This window comes from Pseudophryne corroboree, chromosome 1, assembly GCF_028390025.1.
Source record: "Pseudophryne corroboree isolate aPseCor3 chromosome 1, aPseCor3.hap2, whole genome shotgun sequence".
Taxonomy (NCBI): Eukaryota; Metazoa; Chordata; class Amphibia; order Anura; family Myobatrachidae; genus Pseudophryne; species Pseudophryne corroboree.
In genome coordinates this window covers 676,984,581-677,011,281 of record NC_086444.1, presented here as the reverse complement: position 1 = coordinate 677,011,281, position 26,701 = coordinate 676,984,581, and the positions used below count along the sequence as shown (strand labels likewise).

General features: G+C 46.7%; 1 protein-coding gene across 2 annotated transcripts in view; it reads right to left on the bottom strand.

Moving 5' to 3' along the window:
- ELL (elongation factor for RNA polymerase II) overlaps positions 1-26,701 on the bottom strand; it is a 388,638-nt gene that overhangs the window by 235,941 nt on the left and 125,996 nt on the right. For both annotated transcript variants that reach the window (XM_063914738.1, XM_063914737.1), the window contains exon 2: positions 21,336-21,383. In XM_063914738.1, coding sequence (XP_063770808.1) covers positions 21,336-21,383 — 48 coding nt within the window. The remainder of the gene's footprint in view (positions 1-21,335; positions 21,384-26,701) is intronic.

The following is a 26,701-nucleotide window of genomic DNA, read 5'->3' as shown; positions in this document are numbered from 1 at the left end:
ATCGGAGGGAACACATATACCGACTGAAACACCCACGGTGTCACTAGGGTGTCCACTGCTATTGCTTGAGGGTCCCTCGATCCTGGAACAATATCTCAGAAGTTTCTTGTTGAGGCGAGACGCCATCACGTCAATTTGAGGAATTCCCCAACGACTTGTCACTTCTGCAAAGACCTCTTGATGAAGACACCACTCTCCTGGATGGAGATAGTGTCTGCTGAGGAAGTCTGCTTCCCAGTTGTCTACACCCGGAATGAAGACCGCTGACAGAGCGCTTTCATGTCTTTCCGCCCAGCGGAAAACTTTTGTGGCTTCTGCCATTGCCGCTCTGCTCTACGTTCTGCCCTGGCGGTTTACGTACGCCACTGCTGTTAAGTTGTCCGACTGAATTAAGACGGGCAGATCGCGAAGAAGATGTTCCGCTTGCAGAAGGCCGTTGTAAATAGCCCTTAATTCCAGAATGTTTATTGCAGACAAGCTTCCTGGCTTGACCATTTTCCCTGGAAATTCTTCCCCCTGAATGACTGCTCCCCAGCCTCGGAGACTTGCATCCATGGACACCAGGATCCAATCCTGGATCCCGAACCTTCGTCCCTCTAGGTGGTGAGAACTGTGCAGCCACCACAGGAGAGAGATTCTGGTCCTGGAAGATAGGATTATTTTCCGGTGCATGTGCAGGTGAGACCTGGACCACATGTCCAACTGGTCCCGCTAAAACCACTCTGGCATTTAATCTGCTCACTGAATGGCCTTGTAGGCCGCAACCATCTTCTTCATCAACTGAACGTATTGATGGATTGACACTGTTGCAGATCTGATCCGACTCTGGATCCTCAGAGCTCTTTCCACTGGAAGAAACAAACACAACAGTTCTGTATCTAACATTATTCCCAATGCCGACAACCGCGTTGTTGGGATCAACAGTGATTCTGGCAAGTTCAGGAGCCAACCACTTTGTTGAAGAACGGTCAGGAAGAAAACAACGTTTTGCACCACTTGTTTCTTGACCTCGCCGTACTCAGGAGAGCATCCCAGTACAGCATAATAATGACTCTTACTATTGTAGGAAAACCATCGTACCGCCATCACTCCAGTGAATTGGCAATGACCATCCTGAATAGCAAACCCAGGTAAGCCTAATGCGGAAGAAACTGTACTTAGACCCTCTTTCACCTTTTACAGATTGGAGATCCCTGCCCTGAGAGATTCCATCTTGTAGTTCAACGTCTTAAGTAGAAATTTTTGGGATTGTTCTGACCGAGCCGTCCGGCCTCAGAAGCACGAAAAAGCTTGAACAACAGCTTTTTTTTGTGTGTGACCGGGACAGCAGGACAACGACCTGATCCTGACCCAACTTTTGTATGGCGTCGCATACTACCTCCCCGTCCAGAGGAGAATCGGTAAGGTCTATTTGAAAAATCAGTGAGGGGAATCGTCTGGAAACTCCAATATGTCCCCCTTGGGACTCTATTCTTAAACTCACTGGTCCATGTCCATTCCAGGACTGACTGAAGAGTATTAGACGTGGTCCCACCGGTGTGGGCTCCCGCAAGATAGACCCAGCGACATGCAGTGGATGTGGTAGAGCAGGCCTGGCCAACCTGTGGCTCTCCAGCTGTTGTGAAACTACACATCCCAGCTTGCTCTACCACAGTTTTAGCATTCCCTAATAGCAAAACTGTGGCAAAGCATGCTGGGAATTGTAGTTTTACAACAGCTGGAGAGCCACAGGTTGGCCAGGCCTGTGGTAGAGGATGATTTCTGCTTCTGTGAACTTGAAAAGGCTGCTGGCCTCTTACCTTTTCACCTTCCTCTACCTGCAAAGAAAGGGAAAACCGTATCCATTCAGTAGAAATAACTGCATCCTACAAAAATGCGTCACCAACCGTTGTGAGGGAACATAGGTCAAGAAGGTAGACTTACCAGTGGTATCTGCTGAGATCAACTTAAAGCCACCCCCAAACCAGGTTTCACCTTCATAGGGAAGATGATCCAGTTCTTCTCGGAGTCAGCCTCAGCATTCCATTGGTGAATCCACAACGCCCTTCTAGCTGAGACCGCCATGGAAGTGGTCCGCGAACCCAAGAGTCCTACATCCCTTTTAGTCGCACGGCAGTATGCTGCAATGATGTAGACATGACTCAACTTCAGGAGTACCCTGCAAACAACTACTCCCCCATGCGCATGTAATGCAAGTATAATCAACGTACATGCGGACACATAATTAGAGTATTACATATTTTCCTGCATACAATCCTTTGTGTGACAGGGCCTCGTGCAGAACAGGGGGTGACTCACTTTATTTTATCCATGAGAAGGAATAACTTTACATATATATATGTTCGTTTTCTTCTGTTTTATTCGCATGTTTTAAGCCACAAAAGAGTGCTGCTTGAGCCGAGCTTCTCTTTACCAGATAAGTGTTTTAAGCCGATCCTTATCATCCCTTTTTTTTATACCTTCTTTCCCCCTGATATATTCACCACACTCTTGGGCGCTTGTTTTCACCAATTCTCGCAACAGATTATATATGCATGCCAAGCATATGTTTACGTATTATAAGCTGCCGCTCATATAATTTATTGAGAAGTGTTTTTATTTGTAAAAAAGGGTTTTTTTTCATCCTTATTTTTATATTAATGGTATAGTTATCACAAAACTGCACCTGAGCGCCGGAGTCTCCAAATAAATAAATATATATATACATACATACATATACACACACATACATACCCTCAAATGCACCTATACACACATATCTATCTATCTATCTATATATCTATATATCTATATATCTATATATCTATATATCTATATATACATATACACATATACACACATATACATACACACATATACATACATATACACACACATACATACATACATACAGGTTGAGTATCCCATATCCAAATATTCCGAAATACGGACTTTTTTGAGTGAGATAGTGAAACCTTTGTTTTTTGAGGGCTCAATGTACACAAACTTTGTTTAATACACAAAGTTATTAAATATATTGTATTAAATGACCTTCAGGCTGTGGGTATAAGGTGTATATGAAACATAAATGAATTGTGTGAATGTAGACACACTTTGCTTAATGCACAAAGTTATAAAAAATATTGGCTAAAATTACCTTCAGGCGGGGTGTATAAGGTGTATATGTAACATACATGCATTCTGTGCTTAGATTTAGGTCCCATCACCATGATATCTCATTATGGTATGCAATTATTCCAAAATACGGAAAAATCCCATATCCAAAATACCTCTGGTCCCAAGCATTTTGGATAAGGGAGACTCAACCTGTGTATGTATATTTTATATCTATATATATCTAAATATATCTATATATATCTATATATAGTAGCAGAGGAATCAGCGGCACTCAGCAGACTTGGTATTGAAGTAAAAAAAATAAGATTTTACTTACCGATAAATCTATTTCTCGTAGTCCGTAGTGGATGCTGGGGACTCCGTCAGGACCATGGGGGATAGCGGCTCCGCAGGAGACAGGGCACAAAAGTAAAAGCTTTAGGATCAGGTGGTGTGCACTGGCTCCTCCCCCTATGACCCTCCTCCAAGCCTCAGTTAGGATACTGTGCCCGGACGAGCGTACACAATAAGGAAGGATTTTGAATCCCGGGTAAGACTCCTACCAGCCACACCAATCACACTGTACAACCTGTGATCTGAACCCAGTTAACAGCATGATAACAGCGGAGCCTCTGAAAAGATGGCTCACAACAATAATAACCCGATTTTTGTAACAATAACTATGTACAAGTATTGCAGACAATCCGCACTTGGGATGGGCGCCCAGCATCCACTACGGACTACGAGAAATAGATTTATCGGTAAGTAAAATCTTATTTTCTCTGACGTCCTAGTGGATGCTGGGGACTCCGTCAGGACCATGGGGATTATACCAAAGCTCCCAAACGGGCGGGAGAGTGCGGATGACTCTGCAGCACCGAATGAGAGAACTCCAGGTCCTCTTTAGCCAGGGTATCAAATTTGTAGAATTTTACAAACGTGTTCTCCCCCGACCACGTAGCTGCTCGGCAGAGTTGTAATGCCGAGACCCCTCGGGCAGCCGCCCAGGATGAGCCCACCTTCCTTGTGGAATGGGCCTTGACAGATTTAGGCTGTGGCAGGCCTGCCACAGAATGTGCAAGTTGAAATGTGCTACAAATCCAACGAGCAATCGTCTGCTTAGAAGCAAGAGCACACAGTTTTTTGGGTGCATACAGGATAACAGCGAGTCAGTTTTCCTGACTCCAGCCGTCCTGGAAACCTATATTTTCAGGGCCCTGACAACATCTAGCAACTTGGAGTCCTCCAAGTCCCTAGTAGCCGCAGGTACCACAATAAGCTGGTTCAGGTGAAACGCTGACACCACCTTAGGAAGAAACTGGGGACGAGTCCGCAGTTCTGCCCTGTCCGAATGGACAATCAGATATGGCTTTTGTGAGACAAAGCCGCCAATTCTGACACTCGCCTGGCCGAGGCCAGGGCCAACAGCATGCTCACTTTCCATGTGAGATATTTCAAATCCACAGATTTGAGCGGTTTAAAATGTGATTTGAGGAATCCCAGAACTACGTTGAGATCCCACAGTGCCACTGGAGGCACAAAAAGGGGGTTGTATATGCAATACTCCCTTGACAAACTTCTGGACTTCAGGAACTGAAGCCAATTCTTTCTGGAAGAAAATTTACAGGGCCGAAATTTGAACCTTAATGGACCCCAATTTGAGGCCCATAGACACTCCTGTTTGCAGGAAATGCAGGAATCGACCGAGTTGAAATTTCTTCGTGGGGCCTTCCTGGCCTCACACCACGCAACATATTTTCGCCACATGTGGTGATAATGTTTTGCGGTCACCTCCTTCCTGGCTTTGACCAGGGTAGGAATGACCTCTTCCGGAATGCCTTTTTCCCTTAGGATCTGGCGTTCCACCGCCATGCCGTCAAACGCAGCCGCGGTAAGTCTTGGAACAGACCTGGTACTTGCTGAAGCAAGTCCCTTCTTAGCGGCAGAGGCCATGAGTCCTCTGTGAGCATTTCTTGAAGTTCCGGGTGCCACGTCCTTCTTGGCCAATCCGGAGCCACGAGTATAGTTCTTACTCCTCTACGTCTTATAATTCTCAGTACCTTGGTTATGAGAAGCAGAGGAGGGAACACATACACCGACTGGTACACCCACGGTGTTACCAGAACGTCCACAGATATTGCTTGAGGGTCTCTTGACCTGGCGCAATACCTGTCCAGTTTTTTGTTCAGGCGGGACGCCATCATGTCCACCTTTGGTCTTTCCCAACGGTTCACAATCATGTGGAATACTTCCCGATGAAGTCCCCACTCTCCCGGGTGGAGGTCGTGCCTGCTGAGGAAGTCTGCTTCCCAGTTGTCCACTCCCGGAATGAACACTGCTGACAGTGCTATCACATGATTTTTCGCCCAGCGAAGAATTCTTGCAGTTTCTGCCATTGCCCTCCTGCTTCTTGTGCCGCCCTGTCTGTTTACGTGGGCGACTGCCGTGATGTTGTCCCACTGGATCAATACCGGCTGACCTTGAAGCAGAGGTCTTGCTAAGCTTAGAACATTGTAAATTGCCCTTAGCTCCAGTATATTTATGTGGAGAGAAGTCTCCAGACTTGATCACACTCCCTGGAAATTTTTTCCCTGTGTGACTGCTCCCCAGCCTCTCAGGCTGGCATCCGTGGTCACCAGGACCCAGTCCTGAATGCCGAGTCTGCGGCCCTTTAGTAGATGAGCACTCTGCAGCCACCGCAGAAGAAACACCCTTGTCCTTGGAGACAGGGTTATCCGCTGATGCATCTGAAGATGCGATCCGGACCATTTTTCCAGCAGATCCCACTGAAAAGTTCTTGCGTGAAATCTACCGAATGGAATCGCTTCGTAAGAAGCCACCATTTTTCCCAGGACCCTTGTGCAATGATGCACTGACACTTTTCCTGGTTTTAGGAGGTTCCTGACTAGCTCGGATAACTCCCTGGCTTTCTTCTCCGGGAGAAACACCTTTTTCTGGACTGTGTCCAGAATCATCCCTAGGAACAGCAGACGTGTCGTCGGAAACAGCTGCGGTTTTGGAATATTTAGAATCCACCCGTGCTGTCGTAGAACTACTTGAGATAGTGCTACTCCGACCTCCAACTGTTCTCTGGACCTTGCCCCTATCAGGAGATCGTCCATTTTCTTTGAAGAAGAATCATCATTTCGGCCATTACCTTGGTAAGGACCCGGGGTGCCGTGGACAATCCAACCGGCAGCGTCTGAAACTGATAGTGACAGTTCTGTACCACGAACCTGAGGTACCCTTGGTGAGAAGGGCAAATTGGGACATGGAGGTAAGCATCCCTGATGTCCCGGGACACCATATAGTCCCCTTCTTCCTGGTTCGCTATCACTGCTCTGAGTGACTCCATCTTGATTTGAACCTTTGTATGTAAGTGTTCAACTATTTCAGATTTAGAATAGGTCTCACCGAGCCGTCTGGCTTCAGTACCACAATATAGTGTGGAATAATACCCCTTTCCTTGTTGTAGGAGGGGTACTTTGATTATCACCTGCTGGGAATACAGCTTGTGAATTGTTTCCACTACTGCCTCCCTGTCGGAGGGAGACGTTGGTAAAGCAGACTTCAGGAACCTGCGAGGGGGAGACGTCTCGAATTTCCAATCTGTACCCCTGGGATACTACTTGTAGGATCCAGGGGTCCACTTGCGAGTGAGCCCACTGCGTGCTGAAACTTTTGAGACGACCCCCCCCACCGCATCTGAGTCCGCTTGTACGGCCCCAGCGTCATGCTGAGGACTTGGCAGAAGCGGTGGAGGGCTTCTGTTTCTGGGAACGGGCTGCCTGCTGCAGTCTTCTTCCCTTTCCTCTATCCCATGGCAGATATGACTGGCCTTTTGCCCGCTTGCCCTTATGGGGACGAAAGGACTGAGGCTGAAAAGACGTTGTCTTTTTCTCCTTTATACGGCAATACTTCCATGTGCCATTTGGAATCTGCATCACCTGACCACTGTCGTGTCCATAAACAACTTCTGGCAGATATGGACATCGCACTTACTCTTGATGCCAGAGTGCAAATATCCCTCTGTGCATCTCGCATATATAGAAATGCATCCTTTAAATGCTCTATAGTCAATAAAATACTGTCCCTGTCAAGGGTATCAATATTTTCAGTCAGGGAATCCGACCAAGCCACCCCAGCGCTGCACATCCAGGCTGAGGCGATCGCTGGTCGCAGTATAACACCAGTATGTGTGTATATACTTTTTAGGATATTTTCCAGCCTCCTATCAGCTGGCTCCTTGAGGGCGGCCCTATCTGGAGACGGTACCGCCACTTGTTTTGATAAGCGTGTGAGCGCCTTATCCACCCTAAGGGGTGTTTCCCAACGCGCCCTAACTTCTGGCGGGAAAGGGTATACCGCCAATTATTTTCTATCGGGGGAAACCCACGCATCATCACACACTTCATTTAATTTATCTGATTCAGGAAAAACTACAGGTAGTTTTTTCACACTCCACATAATACCCTTTTTTGTGGTACTTGTAGTATCAGAAATATGTAACACCTCCTTCATTGCCCTTAACAAGTAACGTGTGGCCCTAAAGGAAAATACGTTTGTTTCTTCACCTTCGACACTGGAGTCAGTGTCCGTGTCTGTGTCTGTGTCGACCGACTGAGGTAAAAGGACGTTTTAACGCCCCTGACGGTGTTTGAGACGCCTGGACAGGTACTAATTGGTTTGCCGGCCGTCTCATGTCGTCAACCGACCTTGCAGCGTGTTGACATTATCACGTAATTCCTTAAATAAGCCATCCATTCCGGTGTCGACTCCCTAGAGAGTGACATCACCATTACAGGCAATTGCTCCGCCTCCTCACCAACATCGTCCTCATACATGTCGACACACACGTACCGACACACAGCACACACACAGAGAATGCTCTGATAGAGGACAGGACCCCACTAGCCCTTTGGGGAGACAGAGGGAGAGTTTGCCAGCACACACCAAAAACGCTATAATTATACAGGGACAACCTTTATATAAGTGTTTTTCCCCTTATAGCATTTTAATATATATAGTCATATCGCCAAATAAGTGCCCCCCCTCTCTGTTTTAACCCTGTTTCTGTAGTGCAGTGCAGGGGAGAGCCTGGGAGCCTTCCCACCAGCATTTCTGTGAGGGAAAATGGCGCTGTGTGCTGAGGAGAATAGGCCCCGCCCCCTTTTCGGCGGGCTTCTTCTCCCGTTTTTCTGAGACCTGGCAGGGGTTAAATACATCCATATAGCCCCCAGGGGCTATATGTGATGTATTTTTAGCCAGAATAAGGTACTATCATTGCTGCCCAGGGCGCCCCCCCCAGCGCCCTGCACCCTCAGTGACCGCTGCTATGAAGTGTGCTGACAACAATGGCGCACAGCTGCAGTGCTGTGCGCTACCTTATGAAGACTGAAAAGTCTTCTGCCGCCGGTTTCTGGACCTCTTCACTTTTCGGCATCTGCAAGGGGGTCGGCGGCGCGGCTCCGGGACGAACCCCAGGGTGAGACCTGTGTTCCGACTCCCTCTGGAGCTAATGGTGTCCAGTAGCCTAAGAAGCCAATCCATCCTGCACGCAGGTGAGTTCACTTCTCTCCCCTAAGTCCCTCGATGCAGTGAGCCTGTTGCCAGCAGGACTCACTGAAAATAAAAAACCTAACAAAACTTTTACTCTAAGCAGCTCTTTAGGAGAGCCACCTAGATTGCACCCTTCTCGGCCGTGCACAAAAATCTAACTGAGGCTTGGAGGAGGGTCATAGGGGGAGGAGCCAGTGCACACCACCTGATCCTAAAGCTTTTACTTTTGTGCCCTGTCTCCTGCGGAGCCGCTATCCCCCATGGTCCTGACGGAGTCCCCAGCATCCACTAGGACGTCAGAGAAAAGTCTTTAATCCGGTCCTACGCCGTTTCGGGGACTATATTGGATTTTGCTATAGATCCTCGGAGTGCACCGCAGCAAGTATACTGGTATCCCCACTTTGAGATACATACATACATACATACATACATACATACATACATACATACATACATACATACATACATACATACATACATACATACATACATACATACATACATACATACATACATACATACATACATACTCTATATATCCTTTTGTCAGGAACAGCAGGGTCCCTAGTGACATTAATACATTCTAATGTGTATGAACAGGTACTGAATGCCGATTTTGCGGATCTGATCAGGAACTATTATGGTCGACATTAAGATTATTCGAGTCGATCTCAGGGAGAAGTAATTGGGCAAAATAACATTTTTGCGATCCTGAGGGGTCTGAGAGAAATCTATTCTATGAATATGACTCCCTCCATAAATATTATCGCGTCTGTGATTGAGCCACAGACCTATGCAACCTTACTATACATACATATAGGTATAGCTCTTTCTGATATGCATTACATTATCATGTCAATATCGACCAAGTCAGATATTGTTGGTGCAGACAGGGTCACCCCCCACGTCTGTGTCTCCCATATAGTTTTCTCTTGGGAAAAATATACCTCTACTGACATGTTGACATTTATTTACATGTACCAAGTACCAAACACCCACCGACATTACACTGGCTATAATAAGAATTTACTTACCGATAATTCTATTTCTCGGAGTCCGTAGTGGATGCTGGGGTTCCTGAAAGGACCATGGGGAATAGCGGCTCCGCAGGAGACAGGGCACAAAAGTAAAGCTTTTACAGGTCAGGTGGTGTGTACTGGCTCCTCCCCCTATGACCCTCCTCCAGACTCCAGTTAGGTACTGTGCCCGGACGAGCGTACACAATAAGGGAGGATTTTGAATCCCGGGTAAGACTCATACCAGCCACACCAATCACACCGTACAACTTGTGATCTAAACCCAGTTAACAGTATGATAACAGAGGAGCCTCTGAAAGATGGCTTCCTAAACAATAACCCGAATTAGTTAACAATAACTATGTACAAGTATTGCAGATAATCCGCACTTGGGATGGGCGCCCAGCATCCACTACGGACTCCGAGAAATAGAATTATCGGTAAGTAAATTCTTATTTTCTCTATCGTCCTAAGTGGATGCTGGGGTTCCTGAAAGGACCATGGGGATTATACCAAAGCTCCCAAACGGGCGGGAGAGTGCGGATGACTCTGCAGCACCGAATGAGAGAACTCCAGGTCCTCCTTTGCCAGGGTATCAATTTTGTAAAAATTTACAAACGTGTTCTCCCCTGACCACGTAGCTGCTCGGCAGAGTTGTAATGCCGAGACCCCTCGGGCAGCCGCCCAAGATGAGCCCACCTTCCTTGCGGAATGGGCCTTAACAGATTTAGGCTGTGGCAGGCCTGCCACAGAATGTGCAAGTTGAATTTTGTTACAAATCCAACGAGCAATCGACTGCTTAGAAGCAGGTGCACCCAACTTGTTGGGTGCATACAGTATAAACAGCGAGTCAGATTTTCTGACTCCAGCCGTCCTTTAAATGTATATTTTTAAGGCTCTGACAACGTCCAACAACTTGGAGTCCTTCAAGTCGTCTGTAGCCGCAGGCACTACAATAGGCTGGTTCAGGTGAAACGCTGATACCACCTTAGGGAGAAAATGCGGACGCGTCCGCAGCTCTGCCCTATGTCGAATGGAAAATTAAATAAGGGCTTTTATAAAACAAAGCCGCCAGTTCAGATACTCTCCCGGCCGAAGCCAGGGCCAGTAACATAGTCACTTTCCATGTGAGATATTTCAAATCCACATTCTTTAGTGGTTCAAACCAATTGGATTTGAGGAAATCTAAAACTACATTTAGATCCCACGGTGCCACCTTAGGCACCACAGGAGGCTGTATATGCAGTACTCCTTTGATAAAATCTGGACCTCAGGGACTGAGGCCAATTCTTTTTGGAAGAATATTGATAGGGCCGAAATTTGAACCTTAATAGATCCCAATTTGAGACCCATAGACAATCCTGATTGCAGGAAATGTAGGAAAACGACCCAGTTGAAATTCCTCCATCGGAGCACTCCGCTGCTCGCACCACGCAACATATTTTCGCCAAATACGGCGATAATGCTTCGCGGTGACTTCCTTCCTTGCCTTTATCAAGGTAGGAATGACTTCTTCTGGAATGCCTTTTCCTTTTAGGATCTGGCATTCAAACGCCATGCCGTCAAACGCAGCCGCGGTAAGTCTTAAAAAAGACAAGGACCCTGCTGAAGCAGGTCCCTTCTCAGAAGTAGAGGCCACGGATCGTCCGTGACCATCTCTTGAAGTTCCGGGTACCAAGTCCTTCTTGGCCAATCCGGAGCCACTAGTCTTACTCCTCTTTGCCGTATAATCCTCAATACCTTTGGTATGAGAGGCAGAGGAGGAAACACATATACCGACTGGTACACCCAAGGTGTTACCAGCGCGTCCACAGCTATTGCCTGCGGATCTCTTGACCTGGCGCAATACCTGTCCAGTGTTTTGTTGAGGCGAGACGCCATCATGTCCACCATTGGTTTTACCCAACGGTTTAATAGCATGTGGAAAACTTCTGGATGAAGTCCCCACTCTCCCGGGTGAAAGTCGTGTCTGCTGAGGAAGTCTGCTTCCCAGTTGTCCACGCCCGGGATGAATACTGCTGACAGTGCTATCACGTGATTCTCCGCCCAGCGAAGGATCCTGGCAGCTTCTGCCATTGCCCTCCTGCTTCTTGTGCCGCCCTGTCTGTTTACATGGGCGACTGCCGTGATGTTGTCCGACTGGATCAACACCGGTCTTCCTTGAAGCAGAGGTTCCGCCTGGCTTAGAGCATTGTAGATTGCTCTTAGTTCCAGAATGCTTATGTGAAGAGACTTTTTCAGGCTCGACCACACTCCCTGGAAATTTCTTCCCTGTGTGACTGCTCCCCAGCCTCTCAGGCTGGCATCCGTGGTCACCAGGATCCAATCCTGCATGCCGAATCTGCGGCCCTCCAATAGATGAGCCTCCTGCAACCACCACAGAAGGGATACCCTTGTCCTCGGCGACAGGGTTATCCGCAGGTGCATCTGAAGATGCGACCCTGACCATTTGTCCAACAGATCCCTTTGCATGGAATCTGCCGAAAGGGATTGCTTCGTAAGAAGCTACCATTTTTTCCCAGGACTCTTGTGCATTGATGTACAGACACCTTTCCTGGTTTTAGGAGGTTCCTGACCAGGTCAGATAACTCCTTGGCTTTTTCTTCGGAAAGAAAAACCTTTTTCTGAACTGTGTCCAGAATCATCCCCAGGAACAGCAGACGAGTTGTCGGCATTAATTGGGATTTTGGAATATTCAGAATCCATCCGTGCTGCTTTAGCACCTCTTGAGATAGTGCTAAACCCATCTCTAGCTGTTCTCTGGACCTTGCCCTTATTAGGAGATCGTCCAAGTATGGGATAATTAATACGCCTTTTCTTCGAAGAAGAAATATTATCTCGGCCATTACCTTTGTAAAGACCCGAGGTGCCGTGGACAAACCAAACGGCAGCGTCTGAAACTGATAGTGACAGTTTTGTACAACGAACCTGAGGTACCCCTGTGTGAGGGGTAATTGGAACGTGGAGATACGCATCCTTGATGTCCAAGGATACCATAAAGTCCCCTTCTTCCAGGTTCGCTATCACTGCTCTGAGTGACTCCATCTTGAACTTGAACTTCTTTATGTACAGGTTCAAGGACTTCAGATTTAGAATAGGCCTTACCGAGCCATCCGGCTTCGGTACCACAAAAAGAGTGGAATAATACCCCTTCCCTTGTTGTAGAAGAGGTACCTTGACTATCACCTGCTGAGAATACAGCTTGTGAATGGCTTCCAAAACCGTCTCCCTTCCTGAGGGGGACGTTGGTAAAGCAGACTTCAGGAAACGGCGAGGTGGCTCTGTCTCTAATTTCAACCTGTACCCCTGAGATATTATCTGCAGGATCCAGGGATTTACCTGCGAGTGAGCCCACTGCGCGCTGTAATTCTTGAGACGACCGCCTACCGCCCCCGAGTCCGCTTGCGAAGCCCCAGCGTCATGCTGAGGCTTTTGTAGAAGCCGGGGAGGGCTTCTGTTCCTGGGAAGGAGCTGCCTGTTGCTGTCTCTTCCCTCGTCCTCTGCCTCGTGGCAGATATGAATAGCCCTTTGCTCTCTTATTTTTAAAGGAACGAAAGGGCTGCGGTTGAAAAGTCGGTGCCTTTTTCTGTTGGGGAGTGACTTGAGGTAGAAAGGTGGATTTCCCGGCCGTAGCCGTGGCCACCAAATCCGATAGACCGACCCCAAATAACTCCTCTACGCATCGCCTGTCCACTGTCGTGTCCATAAAGCTCTTCTGGCCGAAATGGACATAGCACTTACCCGTGATGCCAGTGTGCAGATATCTCTCTGTGCATCACGCATATAAAGAAATGCATCCTTTATTTGTTCTAACGACAGTAAAATATTGTCCCTGTCCAGGGTATCAATATTTTCGATCAGGGACTCTGACCAAACTACCCCAGCACTGCACATCCAGGCAGTCGCAATAGCTGGTCGTAGTATAACACCTGCATGTGTGTATATACCTTTTTGGATATTTTCCATCCTCCTATCTGATGGATCTTTAAGTGCGGCCGTCTCAGGAGAGGGTAACGCCACTTGTTTTGATAAGCGTGTTAGCGCTTTGTCCACCCTAGGAGGTGTTTCCCAGCGCTCCCTAACCTCTGGCGGGAAAGGGTATAAAGCCAATAACTTCTTTGAAATTAGCAGTTTTTTATCGGGGCACCCCACGCTTCATCACACACACGTCATTTAATTCTTCTGATTCGGTAAAAACTACTGGTAGTTTTTTCACACCCCACATAATACCCTGTTTAGTGGTACCTGTAGTATCAGCTAAATGTAACATCTCCTTTATTGCCAAAATCATATAACGTGTGGCCCTACTGGAAAATACGGTTGATTCGTCACCTTCACCACCGGAATCAGTGCCTGTGTCTGGGTCTGTGTCGACCGACTGAGGCAAGGGGCGTTTTACAGCCCCTGACGGTGTTTGAGGCGCCTGGACAGGCACTAATTGAGTGTCCGGCCGCCTCATGTCGGCAAACGACTGCTTAAGCGAGTTGACGCTATCCCGTAATTCCACAAATAAAGGCATCCATTCTGGTGTCGACCCCCTAGGAGGTGACATCCTCATATTTGGCAATTGCTCCGCCTCCACACCAATAACGTCCTCATACATGTCGACACACACGTACCGACACACAGCAGACACACAGGGAATGCTCTATACGAAGACAGGACCCACTAGCCCTTTGGGGAGACAGAGGGAGAGTCTGCCAGCACACACCAAAAAGCGCTATATATGACAGGGATAGCCTTATGATTAAGTGCTCCCTTATAGCTGCTTTTATATTAATATATTGCCATTTATTTTGCCCCCCTCTCTGTTATACCCTGTTTCTGTAGTGCAGTGCAGGGGAGAGACCTGGGAGCCTTCCTGACCAGCGGAGCTGTGACAGAAAATGGCGCCGTGTGCTGAGGAGATAGGCCCCGCCCCTTTTCCGGCGGGCTCGTCTCCCGCTATTTAGTACATTTAGGCAGGGGTAAATATCTCCATATAGCCTCTGGGGCTATATGTGAGGTATTTTTAGCCTTTTTAAAGGTTTTCATTTGCCTCCCAGGGCGCCCCCCCCCCCAGCGCCCTGCACCCTCAGTGACTGCCGTGTGAAGTGTGCTGAGAGGAAAATGGCGCACAGCTGCAGTGCTGTGCGCTACCTTAAGAAGACTGCAGGAGTCTTCAGCCGCCGATTCTGGACCTCTTCTTGCTTCAGCATCTGTGAGGGGGCCGGCGGCGTGGCTCCGGTGACCATCCAGGCTGTACCTGTGATCGTCCCTCTGGAGCTTCATGTCCAGTAGCCAAGAAGCCAATCCATCCTGCACGCAGGTGAGTTCACTTCTTCTCCCCTCTGTCCCTCGTTGCAGTGATCCTGTTGCCAGCAGGAATCACTGTAAAATAAAAAACCTAAGCTAAACTCTCTAAGCAGCTCTTTATGAGAGCCACCTAGAATTGCACCCTTCTCGGCCGGGCACAAAAATCTAACTGGAGTCTGGAGGAGGGTCATAGGGGGAGGAGCCAGTACACACCACCTGACCTGTAAAAGCTTTACTTTTGTGCCCTGTCTCCTGCGGAGCCGCTATTCCCCATGGTCCTTTCAGGAACCCCAGCATCCACTTAGGACGATAGAGAAAAGGGATAGACCCCAGTACATTCTGTCATGGAAACACAGAAGGAGTATACCAGCTCATTTCCACAGCGCTCATGATATAGTGTGCTTTTATTTTTAACTTGTATTGCACCAAACAACTGTGCCCCCCCTCGTTTTTCACTCTGATCTGTATAGCAGTGCTTTGGAAGGACCAGCGTCTCAGTGAGGAGAAAATGGCGCTGAAATGAGCTGTGAGGGGGAAGCCCCACCCCCTTAATGGCGCACGCTTCAGCCCCGCTATTACTTACAAATATTTGTACTGGCGGTGGTTAAATATAGTGCCTAGGCACATATATTGTATTGCCAATCTATGTTGAGGATTTATATGCTGCCCCCCCCCCCTGCCCTCCACCTGACAGTGCCTATGTGTGTGGGAGCATGGCACACAGCGCGCCCGCTGTGCAGTACCTCAAAGCAGTCACTGAAGTCTTCTGATCTTCTACTACTCACCTGTCTTCTGGCTCTGCAAGGGGGGTGACGGCGCGGCTCCGGGAACGAGCATCTAGGCGTACCTAGCGATCAGACCCTCTGGAGATAATGGTGTCCTGTAGCCTAAGAAGCAGAGCCTTGAAACTCATAGAAGTAGGTCTGCTTCTCTCCCCTCAGTCCCACGATGCAGGGAGACTGTTGCCAGCAGTGCTCCCTGAAAATAATAAACCTAACAAAGTCTTTTCAGAGAAACTCAGTAGAGCTCTCCTGTGTGTGACCAGTCTCACTGGGCACAGAATCTAAGTCTGGAGGAGGGGCATAGAGGGATTAGCCAGTTCACACCCATTCAGTCTTAAAGTGCCCATGTCTCCTGCATATCCCGTCTATACCCCATGGTTCTTGAAGCATCCCCAGCATCCTCTAGGACGTATGAGAAATAAAGTTTGACAAATAAGTTAGATTTTACCTAATCTATGCTGCATTTTGCATACAGCACATAGGAAAATGGATCTATTTTAATGGCACTGGCAGTTTTGGCATACATATTGTTAAAAATAACTGTATGCCTTAACTTCAATGGAGAACATTCAGTAAAGTCTTACATTTTATTTCATGTGCTATTTTAGTCAAATTCAAAATTTTTAGAACCCCACAGAAACTCATGGCGGACCGGAGTAACAAGCTTCTACAACTAAGCCTTATAGGAAGGCTATATAGACAGCAGTTATCATACAGTCATTCCTCTTGACTAGAAAAAGTAATGTTAAAAATATGTAAACATCCTATGTGTCTTACAATATATAACTGTTCTCCTGCAACATTAGGGGACAGATGTAGTAAGACTTGGGGCAGTATGTAATAGCCTGCAAAGTGCAGGCTGTTCAGAAATTTCTGTGAGGTTGCCTGCATTTTTTAAAGCAAAACAAGGTCAATTTGGGCTTATAAATTGCCACTTTAAATACACGGGTAGACTCACAGAAAAACCCAACAGTCAGTTCAGGTGTTGCATGGTTAACTAGATGTGCTCTAACATAGGTGCCGATTGGCTAGTACTTTATCTCTCTCTCTACTTTATCACTCTCCAAAGATTGGTACATCTGCCCCTAGCAAAGAGACGTATCATCCTTGCACAGAGCAGAAACGTGTAGGAAGGTTTTGTAGCACACAAAACATCAGATAGGCCACAGGAATTTACCAACATTTTAACTCCTAACAAATTCCTAACTAGTGGGGATGATTTTTTTTTTTTAAACATCTAAGCCACAGGTTCTCAAACTCTGTCCTCAGGACCCCACACGGTTCATGTTTTACGGGTCACTTGTACATTTTTTAAATGTGACAGTTGGTGATACACAGTGCAGCTGCTGGGTGACATGGAAAACGTGAACAGTGCGGGGTCCCGAGGACCAAGTTGGAGACTGATCTAAGCCACCGGTTCCAAAACAATGGTCTCAACAGAACCAGTAGCTAAGGTTGATAGCGGGTGGATGCCAAACAGATTTAAAATCTCCTCCTGTAGGCGCATATCAAGCAGCACTCAGGGAACGTTCCTTTTCTCATTCCTCTAACGTTTACTCTGAACAATTTGTAAGCTGTAAAAGAATTTGAGCCCGATACTTAAGTTAATATTTATAAACTTCAATTAAACTTGAAAGTACTGTAAGTAGGATGCATGAATTTTGTCTCGTACAGTGGGACGACTGATACCATAAACCTTCCTGCATCAGTTAGATATTGTGAAAAGGAGCAGTTTCCTCAATTCTGATCAGTCTGTGGCATACTTTCATTCTTCTTTGTGACACTGTTCCTATACCAAATGACCCACCCTTAAGGTGCACACACAATTTTGCATTTTTTGCCCAGTATGTATGCAACAGCGAGGATGTGAACATCGCTGGCTGGAAAAATCGCTCAGTGCATACACACTGAGCATTTTTCAACCAGCCCAACGATGTTCACGGGGGTGAACCACTTTCCACAGTAGGAGACTGTGGAAAGTGGTACACTCGGCTGTTAAAACAGCCCGACGGACGGTGGTGGATGCGGGAGCGCGTAACAGCGCTCACCGCTCGGCCGTACACACTGGCCAAGTTTGAGCTCAAGACACCACAGGTGGGCTACTTTGAGCTCAAAATCTACTAGTGTGTATGAGCCTTTACTAAAACAACTGGACAGGCCACCATCCTCTCCAATGTCAGTGCAGTCCAACTGTGAATTAAACAATCGTAAAAGGTCCCATGTGCCCTGTGTTTTGAGATGGTTAGCTATAAAACCGGTTCAGTAGCGGAACATGTCTGCCTTTTGGCGGTCGTACATCTGCGACTATGTAAATGCCGCTGCAAGGTACATCCAAATGTGCAAGGACAGACATCCACTTTGAGCATCTGTATACACACTGTAATACCCCCTGGTGTGTCTTTAGACGTCACTTTTGGTCGAACCATAGAAACTTGCAGCAGCCCTATGGCTGTCTGTGGGGGATATCAAATCATCCCCGTTAAAACTACAGCGTTTTTCAGACTTCTTTCCGATGTTTCACCGTTGTTGTTTTTTTTACAGGCTATCCAGATTGATAGCCTGTGTATAAAAAAAAAAAATATATGTCTCCCGAAAACACACAGGTTCTGTGAAACCTGTGTGTTTGTGTGTGAAATAGCCCCGTTTTCGGACGAAAACGGGGCTGTATCCGGGGATTCTGCTTCGCCTGCCGGAGGCATGCGAAACAAAATCCCTGATAAGCTGTGGCACGCGTCGGCTTATCGGCGCTAATTAGATAGCCCCCGGCAGGACAATTAGCCCTGGTAAATTACCGGGGCTAATTGGATATCCCCTTGTGTATGCTAAGAATTCAACACCACACCCATAACAAGGAACATGCCAGCAAGTCTGTTTAGCCCAGGAACACCTAGCACTTTTCCAAAACATTTCTGATAAAGTGGGACTCAATCATAATCGGTGCATTCGTACATAAGCACTGTAACGCATACGTTGTACCAGTTTTTAGGAAAGTAGCAAAAATAAATCAATTGCTCAATTATGTGAACATCTGCATTGCGTGTGCTCTGAATTAGGCCCATGAAGTGCAGGAAAACAAAAGTGCTCAAACACTAGCAGCGCAAAAACTAAAAGAAAAGGGGGTATATTCATGCAGCAGTGAGAAGCACTTTATCAGTGATAACCGAGGATTCTCCTATTCACAAAAGAGGTGCCCTATCTCACTGCCAGGCTCGCTTCCCTATACAGTAGTATGAGGAGAGCGATTCATTAAGGAAAGGAAAGCTCTGCTTCTCAAAATCCATTCACCATCTCGGGATGGCTTACGGAGGCTGGTAAGGGGAGAAAAGCAGCATAAACAGTTATCGCCCTGCCTGCTCTCTGTTCTCCCCATCCCCTCCTCCTTACAGCCCCCTTGTTCCCTTACCACCGCCAGTGCCATAACTAGGCATTTTGGCGCTGGGTGCAAGAAACTGCATTGGCGCCCCCCCTCCCCCCATGCAAGATGGGGGAGGGCGCGAAAAATATATAGGGGCGTGGCTTCATGGGGAAGTGGTGTGGCCACAAAATAATACCAATTCATACTACGGTGCACAGTAGTCTCCATTATTCAAATTACGCCGCACAGTAGCGCCACTAGTGTCCCCTTTTTACACTGTACGGCAGACAGCGTCCCCTTTTTACACTGTACGGCAGGGCACTCACTTAGGTCCTGAGCAGGTGGCAGGGCAGGCACAGGGGTGGAAATCAGAGATTACGCGCAGCGTGCACTCTGCAGCATGGAGCGGAGCTCTGGGGAGAGCTGGTGGGGTGTAAGGACCAGCATTGGAAGACACTACAGGTGTCTGGGTGCAGGGGAGCGGCGGGACCTGTAAAAGGTCCAGGCCCCATAGCAGCCACATTCCCTGTCAGGCTCCGTCAGGCTCAACTGAAAAGGGCGGGTGGTGGGATCGGGCATTGTTGCCCGAGCCACGGCTCGCCATGTGGGGGAGGAGGAAGGGGGTGATCAAGGCCGGCTGCTGGGGAGGGATCGGGCATTGCTGCCCGCGCCGTGGTTCACTGAGCGGGAGAGGAGGGAGGATGTGATCAGGGCCGGGTGTGGGGAGGGATCGGACATTGCTGCCGCAGCTCACTGTATCCTCCACTGGGGGAGGAGGGATGGGATGGTCAGGCGGTAGAGGGATGTCACAAAGAGTAGCACATACTGCGGCTGCCGTACACAGCGCTTACCAGCTGTACCATGGACACACATTGTGGCACGCAACTACGGTTTTGCCGGCGGTACTGCGCCCCTAGTGTAGATGCGCTGTGTGCCAGGCACACACCTAGTTACGGCCCTGACCCCCGCTACTACTATAGCAAGGTGATCCAACATATACATATGCCAGGTCACTTCCTCATGACTGACCCAGCTGCCACAGTACCCCCTCGTTCTGCCTCTACCCCCACCACAACAAGTTGACCCAACATACGCATATGACGGGTCAGCTCCTCCTTAATGACCTTGCTGCACCAGTCCTACCTCTGCTATAGTAAGATGACGCGACACATGCATATGCCGGGTCAAATCTACCCTTTCGCTCTGTTCCCACACGGCTCTGGGTGCCTGCTGCCAGCTTGGTGAATAACACCAAAATGTACAGCAAATTACATTCATTGAAACCTAGGAAGAATGCTTTGCCTGTATACACCAGTGTTCTGTGAGCACTGGATGAATGCAGAATGTCAGCCAAGGATGTAATACAGGTGCATGAAAAACACCCATGTACATTCTCCAATATAGTATTAATGTTACACCATTTTAATGCTTCTTTACGATGTTCATTAAAGAGAAAAAAAGAAAAAAAAAATTATATATATATATATATATATATATATATATATATATATATATATATATATATATATATATATATATATATATATATATATATATATATATATATATATATGTCCCAGAAGAAAAGAAACCAGCACCTCCAAATTACTGCATAATCAAATCTTTATCAAAAAATAAGATCTTAAAAGCACCAGAGGCAAGAAACATTAGTAGAAGCACATGGGGTGTCAAAAAACTGCATAATAACATATCACCATTTCAACGGGGTAAGTAGTGCAAGCCTCCAGCAACAAACAGGTAGGTCGACAGCTGTTTCGGTGCTCAGAGGCACCTTCCTCATGTCCATGAGGAAGGTGCCTCTGAGCACCGAAACAGCTGTCGACCTACCTGTTTGTTGCTGGAGGCTTGCACTACTTACCCCGTTGAAATGGTGATATGTTATTATGCAGTTTTTTGACACCCCATGTGCTTCTACTAATGTTTCTTGCCTCTGGTGCTTTTAAGATCTTATTTTTTGATAAAGATTTGATTATGCAGTAATTTGGAGGTGCTGGTTTCTTTTCTTCTGGGACTATTGTAACATTATGTATCCAGCACTCCTAACATGGACAATACTGTGTGCGGCAGGCTATACCACTAATAAATATATATATATATATATATATATATATATATATATATATATATATATATATATATATATATATATATATATATATATATATATATATATTCCTAATAATAGTAATAAATAATTTAAGTGGAACTTACCCCTTGAGTACCTTGAATTCTAATAGCTGGCTTCAAACTTATGGCATCCTGAAAGAGAGGCACAGACTGTGTTACTGGAGTAAAATCTTAGGTTAAGAGTCTCAGTAAAATTCAAATGTTGGTCAAAAAACTAAAGCAGTTCCATAAAAGCCATTTATTCTTTGCTACAAAACACGAAGGGCAATAGAGATGACTTATACACCAGCATTTTCAATATATTGATTTCGGTCAGTTAAATCAGTTACATTGCCTCATGTATTTTCAGATTTCCCTCAGCCTCTAACGTACTAATTAAGAGGCATCAATTAGGGAGGCCAATCCTGGGATCAGGAGGATCTCAGGATTTAGGCCAAAAAAACAGCAATCCCGGGGATTGTGGGATTTACCTGCCCCACTGGTTTTTTTTTTTGTTTGTTTTTTTGTTTTTTAATGCCGGGCAGCACTGAACGTCCTCAGGAGGCTGAGACGCTGCCTGGCTCCCTCCACCCAGCTCCCCCTGCCAGCGCGTATTGCACAGCGTGACATGTCGTCAGAGGTCACGCTGCGCAGTTTTACGCCAGCCACCTGTACCGCTCGCAGCGCACGAGCTATCCCACCCACGATGGTGAATCTGATGCCACCCACCTGGACCACACCTCACCACCCGCAGCAGACGAGCCCAGCTCCCACCCACGATGGTATTTGTGTTGGCAGGGCTGGGGTGGGCAGGTCTTCAACCCAATCCCAGGTATCCTGGGAATCCCGGGATTGACAGTTTTTTCAATCCAGATACCCGGGATTGAAAAAAAGGCCAGAGATTAGCCTCCCAAGTCATCGCCACCATGGAAAAATGTCTTCCAAATGGAAGTAGTCCTAGTTACCACACATATAGCCAAATCATTTCAGCCTGCCCCTGCAGGTCTTTATCAAGAGGTTTTCAATATTTTATGCCATCTTGGAGACTTACCTACCACCGTGGGAAGTCCTGAAGATCAATAGGAGTGTTATATACAAAAAGCCCATTTGAAGTGGAAATCTGGCACAAGCAAAACTTAATTTTGATGTTGCTATAACTTTTTAAAAGGGTAATTATGTTTTACTTTGTATATTAATAAAAAAAAAAAACTTTATTACACTATTGTGTGCCTTTTACATTCACTTTCATATACTCTGCTGAGATATAGAAGAGGAATACAATAAGTAGAGACATTATAATCAATGCTGTGTGCAAGTCATTTTAAAGTAAGCACATTATCAAACGGGACCTACAGTACATCACTTAAGGATTCCAGTAGTGATCTGAATTCACTCTAAAAAAGTTATAGTAAACTATTTTACCTGTAAATATTTTCGGTGATGGTATTATGGTATGGTATATTTTACATGTTCATTACATATGAGAAAAGAACTCATCGGGCTCATTCAAGAACATTCCATAGTATCAAACAATTTTCCATGTGACTGCTACAATACAAGCTCATCAACTGGTTTATGACCAATGGTGAATATTTTTGCCAGCAATGGGGGTGAACCAGATGGTTTCCTGACATGGATAGTACAGAACCACCCGATAGATCTTTTTTTTTTCTTTTCTACAAGGTACCAGGATTAGAGATGGACATCATATTCCTATGGTTTCAAACAATCAATGTTTGTGTTTTGATGGTAGTGATTTTACCATTTGATAGCATTCAGATGTATGCAGCCATTGAATGGTAATAATATGATGGTAAACCAACTTTTACCTTTTTATATACCGGTATATCCCGAGAGCTGTGCTCCTCTCTAGCTGCTGCACTCTGCATCAGGGGATCTTGGTTTCGATGGAAACCAGTTACAGTGCGCTATAAAGTCACATTACTGTATATGTGCAAGCTGATAACTTATTAATACCTTATTCTGCAACATTTGACAGTCAACATGACTCAATTATTTTACCAGTTTAGGCATGCCATATAAAATTGTACATTCCTTCACATCATTAAAAAAAATGCTTCCATTCTACACAAATTTTAACTGAAATGGATGACACCAGTGGAATAAATTTGCAGGGATTCTGAAATATACTGATTGTCCTCAAACATTTAGCCTCAATATGCCAAGCGACATGAAACTAGCGCAAGTGAGCCATAGCAAGCGTTGTACCTTTTCTCGCACAAATGTGCGTCTTCGTTACAATCAGATGCAACAAAATTGCACAGATTAATCGGACAACCAGAAAGGACCAGTGTACAAAATCCTGTGCGAGACCTAGCTCTGCAGTGTGAAAGGGGTATTAGTCACTAGTTACATAACATCTTATATATAGAGGTACAACTTTGGAACCAGGCAACGTCAATAAGTAAAGTTAAGGTTTGGACTAAACGTAAAAGATGAACATGCTAGTACTATACAGTATTGTGTAATGATCTGGACATAAATAAATGGATAATAAAATGCAGCAGCTGGCTGAAGTGTTTTTCGAAGACCGTAACCCAATTTAAACTGAAAACCTCAAAACATTCCTAAATATCAGGAGAGATGAGGCCACAACATCCACATCCCTTTAACCCATGACAACCATGAATTTCCTGTGAAAACTGGATTTTGGCGTTTCCCAAAAAATACCTTTCTCAGATTACACAGGGGGCACTGGTGGCTTATGCCAGTGGGGTATAGATGGCTGATTAAGTGGAGCTGGCACTTTACATTTTAGAAGTGTGACTGGCTCCTCACCATCTATGCCCCCCTTCCACACCAGTTAGAGAAACCGAGCCCGAGGAGTTACAGAGAGAACAGACTACAGAGGAGGCGGTGAATCAAGAAAAACAAAATCCCACAGAGCCGTGGGAGGGGGGGGTTGAACAAAAGGGTATTTGCAGTCAAATGATCCCCTGGGAAAATATCTGTACATCAGAAAGCAAAGCCAACTTTCTCTGGGAAATATATAGAGATTTCGGAGACCGGTACCATCAGGGATCCCAGACGCAAGCCTGTGGAGAAACAAGTTTGTTGGATAAGCAGGAGTCTAGGTACTTTGAACGATGTAGATGGCAATAGACGCCGCTCACACCAAGCCACATGCGCCTTCCAAATGTGGTGGCTTCGAGGTAACTTCCTTACTGGCCCTACATATGGTGGGGATCCAAGCAGTTCGGATTCCCTTATGTTTTAAGAATGCCTTCTCAACAGCGACGCCGTCAAATGCAGCCACTTGAAGTCTGGATAGACGAAAGGGCCCTATTGTAGAAGATCCTCCCGTAGCAGAAGAGGCAGATGAAGCCGAAGGTTGGTGTACCAAGCTCTGCGAGACCAATCTGGAGCCACCAGAAGAACCGCTGCATCTTCTCTCTTTACTCGTTTGAGAAGACTAGGTAGTAGCGTAAACGGTGGGCTCTGGGTCCCTCGTTCGAGAACAGTATTGAGGAGTTTAACTTGGAGTCCAGATGCAATCAATCTGAGGGAGTCCCCACCGTTGCATCAGTTGCTGAAAAACCCATGGATGGAGTGCAGGTCCTGACGACTCGAGTAGTCAACCTCCCAGTTTTCTACTCCGGGTATGAAGACTGCCGATGTTGCCGCAGTACATTTTTCGTCCCAGAGAAGAATGCGGCTTACCTCTCGCATGGTTGCCCTGCTGCGAGTGCCGCTCTGCCTGTTTATGTATGCCACTACTGTGTTGTCTGACTGGACGCGAACTGTGTGATCCCGCAGAAGAGGACAGGCTAGTTGCAGGGCTTTGTAAACCGCCCAGAGCTTGAGGATGTTTATAGGCAGGTGTGACTCCTGGGGGGACCAGTGTCCCTGGAAGTGACTGTCCAACGTCACTGCCCCCCCATCCACGCCGACTTGCATTCATGGTGGTAAGAACCCAAATCCACAACCCAAACTGTTTTCCTTTTAACAGGTGAGCAGAGTTCCTCCACCAGGGAAGGAAGAGACGAGTTCAGGGACACAGCCTTACTAGCTGATGTAAAAACAGATAGTATCTCATCTACTTGGAGAGGAGATGCAGCTGGTACAGCCTGGAGTGGAATTGGCTGTGCTGAATGGCATCAAAAGAGGCACCTATTTTCCCCAGCAGCCAAATGCATAGGTGTTCTGACAACTTGCGATGTTGTAGAAATAAACATACCAGTTCCTGAATGGACTGTGCTTTGTCCTGAGGAAGAAAAAAATCTTCTGAGTTGGCTGTAGGTGTGACTTCGAGAAGTTTAGGATCCAACCATGTGGTATGAGCATAGGATGGGACAGAATAATATCCAACAACTGGTCCCTGGACTGTGCCTTTATGAGAAGATAGTCTAGGTAAGGGACGTTGGTCACACCCTGGGCAGGAAGTTGAGCCATTATCACTGCCATCACCTACGTGAACACTCTCGGAGCGGCGGACAGGCCAAACAGTATGGCCTGGAACAGATAATAGGAATGCATTATTGCAAACATAACAAACGAGAGGCTGCCTGCTCAGCCGAGAGGTGTGACATAACTCCAGCCAGCTGGAAGACCCAGACTGATTAGTCCTGCACTTGAGGTGCCCATTCTGCAACAGGCACAGTCGCAAATGCATTAACAAAATAGGGAAACCTCTGTCTTTCCCTGTGTAAACAGCCTCTGAGAAGCTTTAGATGAGGTTCCCATGCCTGCCATAATGAACCCCAGTGTATCACAGTAAGAGGAACAGACACAGACAGGATAGTAAAAGGGACTGATGAGGTAGAGAAACAATAGGGAAGGAGAAGTCACCCTTGCCCTATATAGCGTTATATACACAGAGTTGCATAATTAGTGAGGTTGAAAAGAGGCGAAAATAGGATTTTAATTACCTACCGATAAATCCTTTTCTCTGACGTCCTAAGTGGATGCTGAGACTCCGTAAGGACCATGGGGATTAGCGGCTCCGCAGGAGACTGGGCACAACTAAAGAAAGCTTTAGGACTACCTGGTGTGCACTGGCTCCTCCCACTAAGACCCTCCTCCAGACCTCTGTTAGATTCTTGTGCCCGGCTGAGCTGGATGCACACTAGGGGCTCTCCTGAGCTCCTAGAAAGTAAGTATATTTAGGTTTTTTATTTTACAGTGAGATCTGCTGGCAACAGACTCACTGCAGCGAGGGACTAAGGGGAGAAGAAGCGAACCTACCTAACAGGTGGTAGTTTGGGCTTCTTAGGCTACTGGACACCATTAGCTCCAGATGGATCGACCGCAGAACCCGACCTTGGTGTTTGTTCCCGGAGCCGCGCCGCCGTCCCCCTTACAGAGCCAGAAGCATGAAGAGTCCGGAAAATCGGCGGCAGAAGACTTCGGTCTTCACCAAGGTAGCGCACAGCACTGCAGCTGTGCGCCATTGCTCCTCATGTACACCTCACACTCCGGTCACTGATGGGTGCAGGGCACTGGGGGGGGGG